We start from the raw sequence: 14,320 nt of genomic DNA, 5'->3' as shown, positions 1-14,320 counted from the left end.
ACAACATTACACTAAATGAAATAAGTCGATAACAAAAAAAAATATATAATATGATTCATCTTATACTATGCTATGGATTGAATCTGTGTCCTCCCCCCATACCCCACCCCACCCCACCCCCGAAATTCATGACGAAACCTAACTCTGAATGTGGCTGTATTGAGAGATAGGGCTATAAGGAGGTAATTAAGTTTAGTGAGGTCTTAAAGGTGGGACTCTGATAACTATAGGATTAAGAGACCAAGGAAAGGCCATGTGAGGACACAGTGGGAAGGTGGTTTGTCTGCAAGTTAGGGAAAGGGCCTTCACCAGTAAAATAATAAGTTAGCATCTTGATCTGAGATAATCCCACCTCCAAAACTGTGAGAACTGAATATCTGTTGTTTAAGCCATCTAGCCTATGGCATTTTGTTATGGAAACCTCAGCAGACTAAAACATATACGGTTTCCAGAATAATCAAGTTTATCAAGAGAAAGTAGAACGGTGCCAGCAGAGGGTAGTAAATAGGCATGGGGGTAAACAGGTATGGGTAGTTAAGTGTTTAATGTGTACAGAGTTTCAGTGGGTAAAGATGAAAAAGTCCTAGCAATAGATAGAGATGATGGATACACAACAATGTAAAGATACTTACCGCATGGAACTATATACTATACCCTTAAAAATGGTCAAAATATTATGAATACTTTACCAAAATTTTAAAAAAGAAGAAGAAAAAGAAACAGCATAAGGATTCAGTTTGGTTTATACGCCTATAACCTCGGAGACAGCACTGGAGGCATTATCTCTAAACGATATGCATCCAGTCACTGGTTTAGAAGAAACTCTAGTTGCCTAATGCTAATCATAAAAGTTACAAAAGCTTGCCTCTGAAATTTGGTGTCTGCCTTAAGTGAACCTTTCAGGCAAAATTGTGGTCAGAGTACCAAAAACAAGAAAACTAAAAAAACAGATTATATGAACTGTTATGTGTCATTCATGAATGAATGTTTAATAAATGCTGTTCAGTACATTTGATAGAATTTGTTCTGAGACTTGGCATTAAATCCTGGGAGTGAATGCCTCTGAGTACATCTTTTGGTATAGCTTTGACTCTTAGAACTATAGTACTGTTTCACATATTCAAAACACAACCATTTAAACCACACAAAATGTGGGAAAAACCCAACTTAACAATAAGAAAATGACCTAACAGTATTACAAACGAACAACATGACCACACTGAAAGGAGCTGAGCAGAAAATAATTAACCAAGGTAACTTTGGAAAAGAATACTTTGACTGGATATCATACAGCTAAAGACAAAAAGTGTGTGTGTGTTAGTCACTCAGTCGTGTCCGACTCTTTGAGACCCCATGGACTACAGCCCACCAGGCTCCTCTGTCTGGGATTCTCCAGGCAAGAATACTGGAGTGGGTTGCCATTCCCTTCTCCAGGGGATTTTCCCAACCCAGGAATCAAACCTAGGTCTCCTCCACTGCAGGCAGATGCTTTACTGTCCGAGCTACTAGGGAAGCCTCAAAGACAAAAAGAATCACACATAAACAATATAACATAGCTAGTAAATCTATTTCTTAAAGCAATTCTGAAACTATGCATATGCTAAGCCTGAAAAAACAAGTAAATCTATTATAGATAATAAGGGCAGAGATTCTTACCAGAGGAGAAAGAAGTTACAAATAAAGAACAGAAAGGGCTAAAACTAATACCGTGGTATTGAACTGGAATTAGTATTAGTATGAACTCATGATTTTATACCTACACACAAAATATATTAATACATATATAAATAGATATAGAAACATGTATACCTGTATATGTGGGTTAGTAAACATGTTTTCTAAGTCTGCTTGCTGAGAAAGTCTAGCATAAAGAACAACCCAGGAGCAATAAGCACAACTCGCGCCTAGGTCTTAGTTTCTAAACACAGTTTCCAAATAAAGAGAAACCATGGCTCCTCAAAGAAGTCCTCAAAAAATGATAGGGACATGTCAAAAGGACACAAGAGCCAACCTGAAGCAACTCTTATGGCCTAAACTGGAACAATTTAAGCAGCAAAATAATATTATATTGTAAACCTAGAAAATAACGCCAGGCTTCCCTGGTAGCTCAGACTGTAAAGCATCTGCCTGCAGTGTGGGAGATCCAGGTTCGATCCCTGGGTAGAGAAGATCCCCTGAAGAAGGAAATGGCAACTCACTCCAGTATTCTTGCTTGGAAAATCCCATGGACAAGGGAGCCTGGCAAGTTACAGTCCATGGGATAACAAAGAGTCGGACACAACTGAGCAACTTCACTTTCACTTTTCTTTCTTTCAAACCAAGAATTAAATATCTGTAAGTCCCCAGATTTAGAGAACGAACTTGTGGTTGCTTAGAGGGTTGGGGGGGGGATGTTGGGGGGAAGGGATAGTTAGGGAGTTTGGATGAACATGTACACACTATCTATTTAAAACAGATAACCAACAAGGACCTATTGTACAGCACATGGAACTCTGCTCAATGTTATGTAACAGCCTGGATGGGAGGGGAATTTGGGGGAGAATGGATATATGTATATAGATGGCTGAGTCCCTTTGCCAGTCACCTGAAACTTTCACAAAATTGTTCATCAGCTATACCCCAATACAAAATAAGAAGTTTTAAAAAAAATCTGAGTCCCAATAAAAAGTTTAATAAATGGGGAGGGGAGGAAGAGCTCATTACACAAGAATTTCAACTAATAATTCAGATGAAAAAACAAGATCCACCAATGATGCTAAAAACAGTGGATAGAAGTCTGAGACTATTAATACTTGCACAGTCTCATAGCATCTCCTCTAAGATATTTATTAATTACAAGGGGAAACTACAATTTTACTAAAAAGAAAGCCAGTAGGCACCATATGTTCAAGACTAATATCACCAGTACTAACATATTATTATAGTTTTATCTATAATAAATATAAATTATCTATAAATAAATATAAAAATAAATTTCTATCATAATTACATATTATCGTATCAGTATACTGCTCTGGACTGAATGTGTGTGCCCCCTACAATTCAAATGTGCAATCTGAATTAATCCCAATGTGACAGCACTTGGAGGAGGGGCTTCTATGAAGGAACTAGGTCATGAAGGTGGAATTCTCAAGAGCGGGATTAGTGCCCTTACAGGAAAAGACACAGAAGGCTTGCTCCCTCTCTGCTCTCTGCCACATGAGGATACCAGAAGATGGCCACCTGAAATTGAGGAAGCAGGATCTCATCAGACACCTTCATGTGAACTTCTCAGCCTCCAGAAACGTGAGAAACAAATGTCTGCTGTTAATCCACCTGGTCCACAGCATATTTACTAGAGCAGCCTGAACTAAGATACATCATCAGTATTATCAATGACATCATGACCCCTCTGATATGATGCACTGAGAAGGGCACAGCATGACTTCTGTTGCATTCTTGCCAAAAATTCATAACTCCATTCTAATCACAACAAAACTTCAGATAAACCCCACTGAGGAACAATCTACAGAAAAAACCAACTGACTATTAAGTCTTCAGAAGTTTCAAGATCATGACAGATAAGACTGAGGAACTGTCAAGACTGAAGCAGACTGAGGAGATATGACAACTAAATGCAATGCTACATCTTGCAACAGGACATTGGCAGGAAAACTGGTGAAATCAGAATAAGGTCTGTGGTTTCAGTAACAGTATTATGCCAATGTGAAAATTACACTATGGTCAGTGAGATGTTAACATTAGGGAAGCTGAGAGAAGGGTGGCAGGAACTATCTGTATTATTTTTGCAACCTTCTATAAATTTAAAACTATTTAAAAATTTAAAAACACAGTGGTAGTGAGGTGGTGTGTGTGTGTAAAGGCAGAAGAAAAGGAATTGGCTGGTTAGTATTTAATGGTCTTCTCCGGTGGCTCAGAGGTTAAAGCGTCTGCCTCAAATGCAGGAGACCCGGGTTCAATCCCTGGGTCGGGAAGATCCCCTGGAGAAGGAAATGGTAACCCACTCCAGTGTTCTTGCCTGGAGAATCCCATGGACGGAGAAGCCTGATAGGCTACAGTCCACGGGGTCGCAAGAGTCGGACACGACTGAGCGACTACACCTTCCCTTCCTTCCCTTCCATCTCAAACTTTACAAAATTTATGCAGATCTGTTCCTTTACCAGGGTTCACTTCAACTAAGTAAACTGTACCACCCACTGCTTTGGTTGTTTGGCTCAAACATCTTGGACTCACTCTTTGAATCTTCTGTCTCCATCCTACCCAGTCACCTTAAGAACACATCACAAGTCTAACTATTTCTGACCACTTCTAACGTTCCCACGTAACCCAAGCCTTTACAACCCCTATTCTGGAAGATGGCTAAAGCCTCCTAACTGGGTTCCTTGTCGTTCTCCAGCTCCTCTCAAGTCTATGTTCCATACCACTGCCACTTTATATTTTAAAATGTAGATCTGCTCATTTCATTCCTCCAAAGTACTCCAGGCACTTTTCATCTCATTTAAAATGTAAAATCTTCATTCCACTGCTTACATACCGACACGATCTGACTCCTGGTTACCATCTTATCTCTTAACCATTCTTAAGGAAGGGCTCATTCTGACTGAGCTACACTGACTGGACTCTGATTTTCCTTGAACATTTTTCTGCCTTGGGGTTTCCGCACTTACGATTCCCTCTAAATGAAAAGTTATTTCCCTATGAGTACATGTATGACTTACTCACTCATTTTAGGTTTGGGTGCAAACATCACCTCACAAGAGAGGCCGTTCCTGCCCACTCCAGCTACAATTTCTCTGCCCTCGTTTCTCTATCTCAATCAGTTTTTCTTCACAACATCTGTAAGACTCTCCTTTACACATGGGCTTCCCAGGTAGCACAATGGTGTAAAGAATCCATCTGCCAATGCAGGAGACACAGGTTCAATCCCTGGGTTGGAAAGATCCCCTGGAGGAGGAAATGGCAACCCACTCCAGTATTCCTGCCTGAGAAATCCCATGAACAGAGGAGACGGGTGGGCTGTAGTTCATGGGGCTGCAAAGAGTCAGACATGTCTGAGCACAGCACTCATGTATGACTGTTTGCTGTTGTTATTCAGTCACCATTACCTATTTCATTTTGATAAAGCTCCTCTGTCCAACTTGGAATAAAAAATCCAAGAGGCAAGGATTCTTCTCTTATTCACTGTTAGGAGTACAATTCCTAGGAAAGTGTTTGGTACTCAAATTTATCTGGCAAATAAATATTTGATAATTAAGTTTCACTTACCCAGCATTTGCTATAGTACCTTATTAGAGCACTAAGGTCAGACATGTTCTGACAACCTCTACTTTCTCTAGCAAATTTCACTGAAGGAAAAGATATATATTAAAATTTTTAGCTAATTTTTGTCTGGAATGTTCAATCTCTCAAATCTTCCTGATGTCAGTATCTCAAAAGTGTATTCAATATTTAACAGCCATGAATTAAAATTATAAATATTATAATCATTCCTTATGTATTTACAGTTTATTTCAGGATTACTTGCGAGATGTACATGTGCTGATTCTTTAAAGCTGAGTGATAAATTTCTCATTTTAAATTAAACAGATGTATAATTGTATCTTAGAAACACAACTGTCAATAAGCAACTGCCCTATGGGAAAATATAATTTACTCTGTAAGGTGCTGTTTTACATTTTCCAGGGGAAAAAAAAAAAGAAATCACTGTAATGACAATTTAGGCTCCCCAGAGAGTTCAATCCCAGGTCCCTCTACTTCAGAATACTAAAATTATCAGTAATTCTAGGAGTGATGGTCTCATGGATATGTGCTGGGGAAAAGAGGATTTAAGCCAATTTTTGTTTTAATTATAATTAATTATAATATCCAAATAACTTAAAGAAATTAATAAATTAGTCATAACTATTCCTTTAATAAGATAAAAAGATTTAATGTCACCCACCTGATTATCATCATTTAAAAAATCTTCAAGGAATTCATTAGCATACTTTGTCTTTGGAATTTCTTGAGGACTATCATCAGTGTTAACAGGAACAGGAGATTTGCTAGGATTTAAGGATACAAGACAGCATATAAGTTCCCAATTGATAAAAATTAGACAGTATATAACTGTTATCATTTTAAATGGTCACCATGAAGTAACCATTATAGATAGGATTCCTATGGATGTTGCTTGATAATTTCTTTTTATCTTCTCCCTTAACTTCTTCCTTCATCACTCCCTATCTCCTTGCTTCTCCTGTAAAGCTTTAAGGAAAAAGATAAAGAAACTGAAGACATTAGTCTTTAATTAAATAAATGAGCCTTCAAATATATGTATCCTCCAAAAGCACATTTGTTTGAAACAAGCAGTACATTTTTCCAATTAAACATTTTTGGTCACTCAATATTAATACACAAAGCCTCCACAAATTTATAAGTTTCTATTAAGATGGAACTACATGCTTCTACATCAAAGCAACAGGAAAGACTTCTCCTCCAGAACTGGCACTAAGGACAGAGTGAAGTGGGAGAAGGGTTAATTCTGAAATTAAAATTCCTGTGCAAATCCCAATCCCACTCATTGTATGACTTCACAAAACTTTACCTTCACTTCAGTTTCTACATCTGCAGTCCTTCTTATCTCATACACTACATAAATTTCACTCTCCATACCTGGGACATTTAAAAGAAGTTCAATAAATAAATGTTTTTTTCTTAATGTTCAAGGGGAAGAAAAGTGCACCCCCAGCAAAAGTAAAAATTTTCTCAAAACAAAATTCCATTAGCTGCAGAGAATAAACTCATTCTCTCTCATTTATATATCAATATGTGTATCTAACTCAAGTATTCACACATCTAAGACTCTTAAAACACTTAAACATCATAATGCAAATTTTTTTCTCAGTAATTAGCCGTTCTTCATTATTCACTCATCTGATTTGTAATTTACTATGAACTTTTTCTTGTTCCCAAGTAGTTTTTCCTCCCATTCTTTACCAAAGAGTTTGTACATCCACCAACTCTCATCAAAAAAGCATTTATTTGATTATAAAAAACAAGTGCTGGATATATATGGAATCATCATACTATTCCTCTACTTTTGTATGTGTTTGACATTTTCTATTACAGAAAGTTATACCAAAAAAACAAAAACAACTTTCTGGCTGTGGTTATTCTTTTAGCACACTATTACCTAGTCAATTTTGTTTTTGATGACAGATTAATAATTTGCCAATATCACACTGAAGTCACATCTATACCTTATCATACCGTCAATAATTTTATGTAAAACATATCCATCATAATATGATGGTATACAAGTCAGAAGTCATAGTATCTAATTACAAAATACATCTAGTATATTCAAAAGCTTTACTCAATTTAAGCACCTCTGATATTTGCTCACCCTATAGGATTTTACAAATACAGACACAATAAAACCAGATGATAAGAAAATAAGAAATTAGTAAATATGAAAAATAGAGAACTGTAAGAATTAAGTGAACTAATTATTAATCCTAGTTGTTGCTGATTTTTTTTAAACACATTAATGAACCAACAGTTGAGGAATGAAGCTGAACAAACAAAAAATATTCTGGATGATCACCACCACTATTACAATTTACAAGGGAGTGTCATAAATCAGAAACTGTCCTAAGTACCTCATATTTATTTTCTAATCAACTGAATCCTCACAACCCCAAAGTAGAAGCAACCTGTACAAAATCTCAGCAAGGAAATGACAGAATCAAGATTCTAAACTGCAATTACAGTCAATGTCCACATTTAAGAAAATAAGATGCTCAACTGAGAAGTAATCAAAGAAGGAGTCAGGAAATAAACTCTAAACAGAATGAAGGTTTAGACAACTATTAAATTATCAGGGCCTAGGACAGGATATAGGATTACAAAGAATGCATTTCTGATATGGAATTAATATCACTGAGAAGAGAAGCTTTCCTAGATTCTTCCTCTACACTCACATTCATGGGTGAACACTTTTTAAATTATTCTGAGCAACTATATCACAGACAGGTTTAACACACAAATGAAAACACTCTTAGAAACTTCAAACATTTACCATACAAAAATTATACCATCATTTATGGAAAATAATGATTGAAAAATATTAAAATGTAAATGATGAATATTCTAAAATATAGAGAGAATATAGAGGAAGATAAAACTTAAAAGTAAAAAAAGAAAGCAGTAAAATTTTAATAGCCTTCTCCATTTGCAAAATAGTTGCTTTTGGTTCTAATTCCTATTAAACATATATCAATATTTTATAGTGCAATGAAAGGATCATGTAACAAAGACAAAAGTTATATAAGGTACCTAAAGTTATCACCATCTTGTGGTAACTAATGAAAAATTCGATCTAAAGCAAACAACACTGAAAGTTATGCTCTATAAAAATACCATGATACTACCATTGTTAATTATCATTAAGTTAAAGATGAAATCAGATGTGTACATGGCATTCTTCATTTGGAAAACTGAATGCTGCATTTTAACTTACAAAGTAACAGGAATATTTTCCCATGATCTTTCCGCTTCAAGTTTATCTAATGAACAAGGACTGTCATCCTTTTTCATAGACTTTGGTAACTCTTCAGTACAATGCTCCAGATTTCTCTTGGCCTTCAGGATAAGCAATTCAATTTTGTCACCTAGTTTAAAAGATTACATTAATTCTTTAAGAAAAAAATATATGCAAAGCAGAGTAAAATCTTATAAAGGCAACAAGAATTTACATTATTTGGAATATAAACATATCCACAATAGCAAGCTATGTTAAAATGTGACATTTGTTATGACGCAAAGAAAAAAATAAGACATTTTTCTAGTCACAGAATACGACATAAAGGTGATAAGAGTTCAAAACAAAAACATCATTTGAGCATTATATCAAGAATATAACAGATCCTAGATGCTAATCAAATTTACAGCACTTTCTTTGGTTCTTAAAAACAGTAAAAACACAAAAAAAACGAACAATTACCACTGAATGGCTTTTTGGATCCTGGAAGAAGCGGATTCTCACACAGACATTGGCTAGGTTCAGGACCACATTTATATTCATTCAGTAATCCTTTATCCTCACTCAAGGAATGTGCAATGTTTGAAGGTTCAAAAGAATATTCAAAACAATCTAATTTATTCATTAGCCGAGAAGTTCTTTGTGCCTGGTAACTATGCCTAGGAGAACACTGATCTTCTTTACACATTTGATGTATTCTTTGACTATCTGTATCAGGTAACAAGTCTTGATTGTAGAGCCAGACTGGGTACTTGAAGTCCGGTATACTAGTTATCCCTGAAATATTAAGGTCAGACTTCTGGCTAGTGAGCCATCTTGGGTAATTCTTTTCAAGATTGTGTTCTGAACTGTCCCTAAAAGATAATTTTTTGGAAAAAGATAAAGATGGTACAGAAATGCTTTTACTAGCCTTATTCATGAGTTTTGGGTTTTTTAGCCTGCCACAATGCCTTCCTTTTATATTTGTGTATACAAGTGGGGTAACTAAGTTATCCTTTCCCTGCAGAGCAGTTGGTTCTCGAAAATTCTGATTCTTTTCTCTGTCAGATAAACTCAGTCTTCCAATGTGTTTCCTGTTTTTCTTGCTACTTCCGTGACCTGATTCAAAATAAGTGAAAGAAAATGATCCATCTGCTGGAAGCTTTAATAGATCATCAGTTGTTAGACTAATGGAGTCTATGTCATTAAGAGTCTGTCCTCTATAGGATAAGGATAAATGTCTTTTGTCATCAAGATTTTCAAAAGCTGAAAAACAAAGCAGAATTCTGTTTATCTTCCTGTATCACATATAAAAATACTTCATAATATTCAACAGTAAACGAGAATTGAAAATTAAGAATCATGTTTGCTGTTTTTCCTTAATCTTTACTCAAGCTTTGATTAAAAGCCTGAAAGGTATAGGTTTATGTAATAGGATATGGTTTTTTTTCCTTCACATCTCTTCAATTTAACTACTCGCTATACTTTTTTCTCTCCAGCCTCCTAAATATTCACATATTCTTTAATTTACAGTTTCTTCATCTAGACACACCCAAAGCACTAATACACTCACATGAATAGAGTCACTCAACTGGCTGCAACACAGGAAAAAAACAAGTCATTAAATTAGGTGAAAAAATAATTTGCTTTCTTGCTTGCTAACCCTGAAATAGCATTCACACACACAGAAGAGCTGTTCTAATTCTCCTCTTCTGGAATATACTGCCCACTTCTTTCTAACAGTTGATGTAAACTTTTTTCACCCTAGGGGCCAGTCAAGTGTTAACTGGGTTATCAACAGATGCGTTTTCCAAACTTGTTTTCATGGACCTCGATACCGTGCTGTGCTGTGCTTAGTCAGTCATGTCCGACTCTTAGCAACCCCATGGACTGCAGCCTGCCAGGCTCCTCTGTCCACGGGGATTCTCTAGGCAAGAACAGTGGAGTGGGTTGCCATGTCCTCTTCTAGGGTATCTTCCCAACCAAGGGATCGAACCCAGGTCTTGCGCATTGTAGGTAGAGTCTTTACCAACTGATCTACCAGGGAAGCCCCAATGGACCTCTGACCAAGGAAAAATCCTTAACATCCTGTGAATGTTACCGCCCCAAGAATACAGACAAGAAAACTAACACAGCCCTATCCTCTCAACTGAACTGATCAAGTATAAATTCTGAAAGGCTGAGATTTGTTTAAAGTCATTAAGCTAGGTAATGGAAGCTAGAATCACCAAGTCAATGTTCTTTCCATTACACTGTAACAGAATGGCTTAAGGGTTTGGAATCAGCCATCTGCTATTACTAGCTGCATTTTATGAGTTTCTACTCCAAAGTCAAAAGAGGATCTTTACCCCAAAACTCCAGAGAACCAAAAAATCACAGAATCATTTAAGAAATATATACAGATCACAACATTACAAGTCATTTTTTACTCCAAAAGAACAAAATGAAGCATTTAGTTTTCTAAGACTACTATACATCTCTCAAAATGCTTTAAATCAACAGGCAAAAAGAAAACAAAGGATAAAAGCATACCATTGTTTGGTTTACAAATGTAGTTGGAGAATTCCGGCATATTAGCAGGACATTTATCAATGTTAATCTTTCCAGTGCTTGCCCCAAGACACATTTGGCTTAGATCAAAATCATCAATATAGGCCTGTAGAGCCTGAGATGCAGAACTGTACAGTTTATCCTTATATTGAAAAGAGCCAGAGTTAGAGGAATTACTGCCATTCAGGTTGCAGCTTAACAGAGAAGATACTGAAGATTGCCGAGAACAAACTCTGTGTTTGGTATTTGATTTTGCCATGGCTTCCTCAAAATTGGTTATTTCTATTCATTTCTCCTAAAAACAACTATAATACAAAAAGAAAAGATTAAAGTTCCAATTAAAATGAGTAATAGGCCACACACAGAGAAACTACTAAATTTGTATAAACTTTTTACAACTTTAAAAAATAAAACCCATTATCTATAAATTATTTTTAGGCAATGCACATTATATATTTTCCATTTTAATTACTGTAAATTCTTTCATCATTGATTTAGAAAACATGTACTGAGCACCTAATATATGCTCAATTATATATACAAAAACCATCTGGTGAATGATGCAGGGAGCTCAGATCTGCTGCTCTGTGATAACCTAGAGGTATGAGATGGGGTGGAAGGTGGGAGGGGACATATGCATGGCTGATTCATGTTGATATGGCAGAAACTAACACAATATTGTAATTATCCTCCAACTAAAAACAAATACATTTTTTTAAAAATCATCTAAGACTATATAGAAAGTGTCAAGGGAAGAATACTCACTCTTTTAAAGTCCTGTAAACTACTAATGTAGTCTTTTCTTATGCTGATACACTCTGTGACATCACAATACATAACATTCCCCTACACAAAATATAGTTCAACTCATAAGCCCACCACCATACACTACACACAGTAGGTGCCTGATCAATTTTTAAAAGGAATCAAATGACATAGTTGAAACAAGAAGGAAAAATGGAGACTAATTATCCACTTGCAACATTTTAAATGCCAATATGTAACTTTAGGCAACTTTTTCCCAAAAAACTTAAGCGAACAAAATAATTTACAATATTCATCAATAAAGAAATAAACTGCAAGTCTTACCATAAAATAAGCTGGCAAAATGTTCTTTTCCTAAAATAATGCAGTTTTAACAATCCTTTTCTGACATTGGTTTTTTGATACTACCCTATTTTCAATTCTCATGTAAAACAGATTCAGCCCTCCTCTCGAAGGAGACTTAACAGTATGGAAAAATTGCCTCAATGCACTCATCTTTTTTTCCATTATTAAAATTGAGAGAATTTCAGTCTACATTAATCTAGCAACAACAGTATCTGTATTTGAAAACCTAAGAAGTAACAGAATGAACAGGGACTACTTCAGTAAATAACATGATATTCTTTCAGTTAAATCAATGGATTTTCTGAAGTAAAAATGAAAGCTTAACGTCTAGGACTTATCATATGCTATGATATTAGAACATGTTTCAGTTCAGTCGCTCAGTCATGTCCGACTCTTTGCTACCCCACCGACTGCAGCAGGCCAGGCTTCCCCTTCCATCACCAACTCCCGGAGTTTACTCAAATTCATATCCATTGAGTCAGTGATGCCATTCAACCATCTCATCCTCTGTCGTCCCCTTCTCCTCCAGCCCTCAATCGGGGGTTATAATTTTGGGAATGTTTAAGTTATAACAATATTTAATGTAATTTTAATAGCTGTCAAATTAGATTTTAGAACAGGGAGAAAGTCTTCAGTTTAAGACGAGAAAAAGGTCAGAGTTTACAGTAGTCAACCGAAGCATCAGTAGAACATAAGAAAATTGTTATTTCCCCAAATGCTCTGATACTACTGGGATATCTTCTAAAGACTGGCTAGACCAAGTCAGCTTTGCCCTTTCTTCACCCCTCTAATGATTTTAAATCTCAAGTAAATATTGCTTGGATGACAAACCTGACCAAACGTTTCCTCCCTTATTCCAACACAGCACAGATTACCAATTTTATATTTTATTTTACAAAATCTTAAAAACAAAAACAAAACCCTAAAAGGGAAAGCTCTTGGATTACAGTTCTCAGTGAGTGGGTAATAATATTTATCTTAATTCACAGGAAGCACAAAGAAAACCCAAGACTGAATTATTACTGGGCAAAGTTTCCAAAAGTACACAAAAGAAAAAAGTTTAAGTCAACTCCTGGGCACCCATCATTCTGCATCAGTGACCAACACAACCACACTCTTTATCCACCCACTTTTCCTCACGTCCGCCACAGAATTATTTGGAAGCAAATTCGCTGTCTCTTACCGTTTCTTCCGTAAACATTTCAGCACGCCGCTCCAAAAGGAAATCCATCATTCCGACGAATATAATGCTGAAACGAGTGGCCAGTGGTTTCAACTACCTTTGATTCAAACGCAGAACGTTTTACCAACCAATATGGTAATAGCTCACAGGAAATAAATGACTGAACGGCTCTGCGATTTATGTTAGGAAAATGAACGTTTGTAGTTGCCGCAAAAACAAGACTTAATGACCCTGGAAAGCGAAGATCGCTGGCGCCCCTGCTGAGGGGCATCTTCGGGTTCAAAGCTTGCGCCCTGAATGAACTAGGACCCACCTCCCTCGGGGACTCCAGCATCCCCCGCCCGCCCGCCCACCCACCGCCGCGGTCACAGACACAGTTTCTCTAAACCGTTACCAAACAACAGGAGTGGGCGGGCCGAGTCTTTGCGAGGCGGCGGCCCCCGAAGCCTGAGAGCCTCCCTCCCCGCCCGCTTCAGCCTCCGGAAACGCCCGAGGGCCAGGTCAGGCCCCCTCCGTCCCATTCCGAGCCTCTCCTCTTGAAGCTGCCCGCTTTCCGCCCGGCCTCTCAGCCCGCGCCTTGCCTCGGAGACGCCGCCCCTCTCCCACCCCACCATCCTTCCCTTAGCCCTCCCCTCCCGTCCCTTCAGGCTGTTAAGGAATGGGCCGAACTCACCGACGAAGGGCAAAAAAAAAAAAAAACGAGAAAAGCGCACACGTCCACAACTCTCCACTGAAAGCCTTGAGCTGTCACCGGATGGGAGACGCAACAAAGCATCCCGACCGGGTTGCCGCCCCGCCTCCGCCTCAGCTCGGATCGCCCTCCGCCGTCACAGCCCAGCACTAGGCCCGCGCTCGCTTTCAAACTTACCCAACATGGCGCTGACTTGCGGTGCGCATGCGTGGTGCTCGGAAGAGGGCGGGGCGAGGGGCGGGGCGAGGGCGGGGCGGATAGAAAGGGGCCGGATCGCGATCGC

At 37.6% G+C, this 14,320-nt stretch overlaps 1 protein-coding gene across 5 annotated transcripts in view; it reads right to left on the bottom strand.

The window, feature by feature from the left end:
- C23H18orf54 (chromosome 23 C18orf54 homolog) overlaps positions 1-14,243 on the bottom strand; it is a 37,280-nt gene extending 23,037 nt beyond the window's left edge. For 2 of the 5 annotated variants that reach the window (XM_042239514.2, XM_015103761.4), the window contains exons 1-6: positions 14,020-14,221; positions 13,347-13,443; positions 11,036-11,358; positions 8,987-9,769; positions 8,504-8,654; positions 5,942-6,044 (exon numbers count right to left, since the gene is read on the bottom strand). In XM_042239514.2, coding sequence (XP_042095448.1) covers positions 5,942-6,044; positions 8,504-8,654; positions 8,987-9,769; positions 11,036-11,312 — 1,314 coding nt within the window. In that variant the 5' untranslated portion in view covers positions 11,313-11,358; positions 13,347-13,443; positions 14,020-14,221. Of the gene's footprint in view, positions 1-5,941; positions 6,045-8,503; positions 8,655-8,986; positions 9,770-11,035; positions 11,359-13,346; positions 13,444-14,019 lie in introns of all 5 variants that reach the window. The other 3 variants (XM_060405284.1, XM_060405285.1, XM_042239513.2) reach the window with 3 other exon arrangements.
- Between the last annotated feature and the right edge of the window lie 77 nt (positions 14,244-14,320).

Source organism: Ovis aries, chromosome 23 (assembly GCF_016772045.2).
Source record: "Ovis aries strain OAR_USU_Benz2616 breed Rambouillet chromosome 23, ARS-UI_Ramb_v3.0, whole genome shotgun sequence".
NCBI classification, from domain to species: Eukaryota; Metazoa; Chordata; class Mammalia; order Artiodactyla; family Bovidae; genus Ovis; species Ovis aries.
This window is presented reverse-complemented; position numbering and strand designations above follow the sequence as displayed.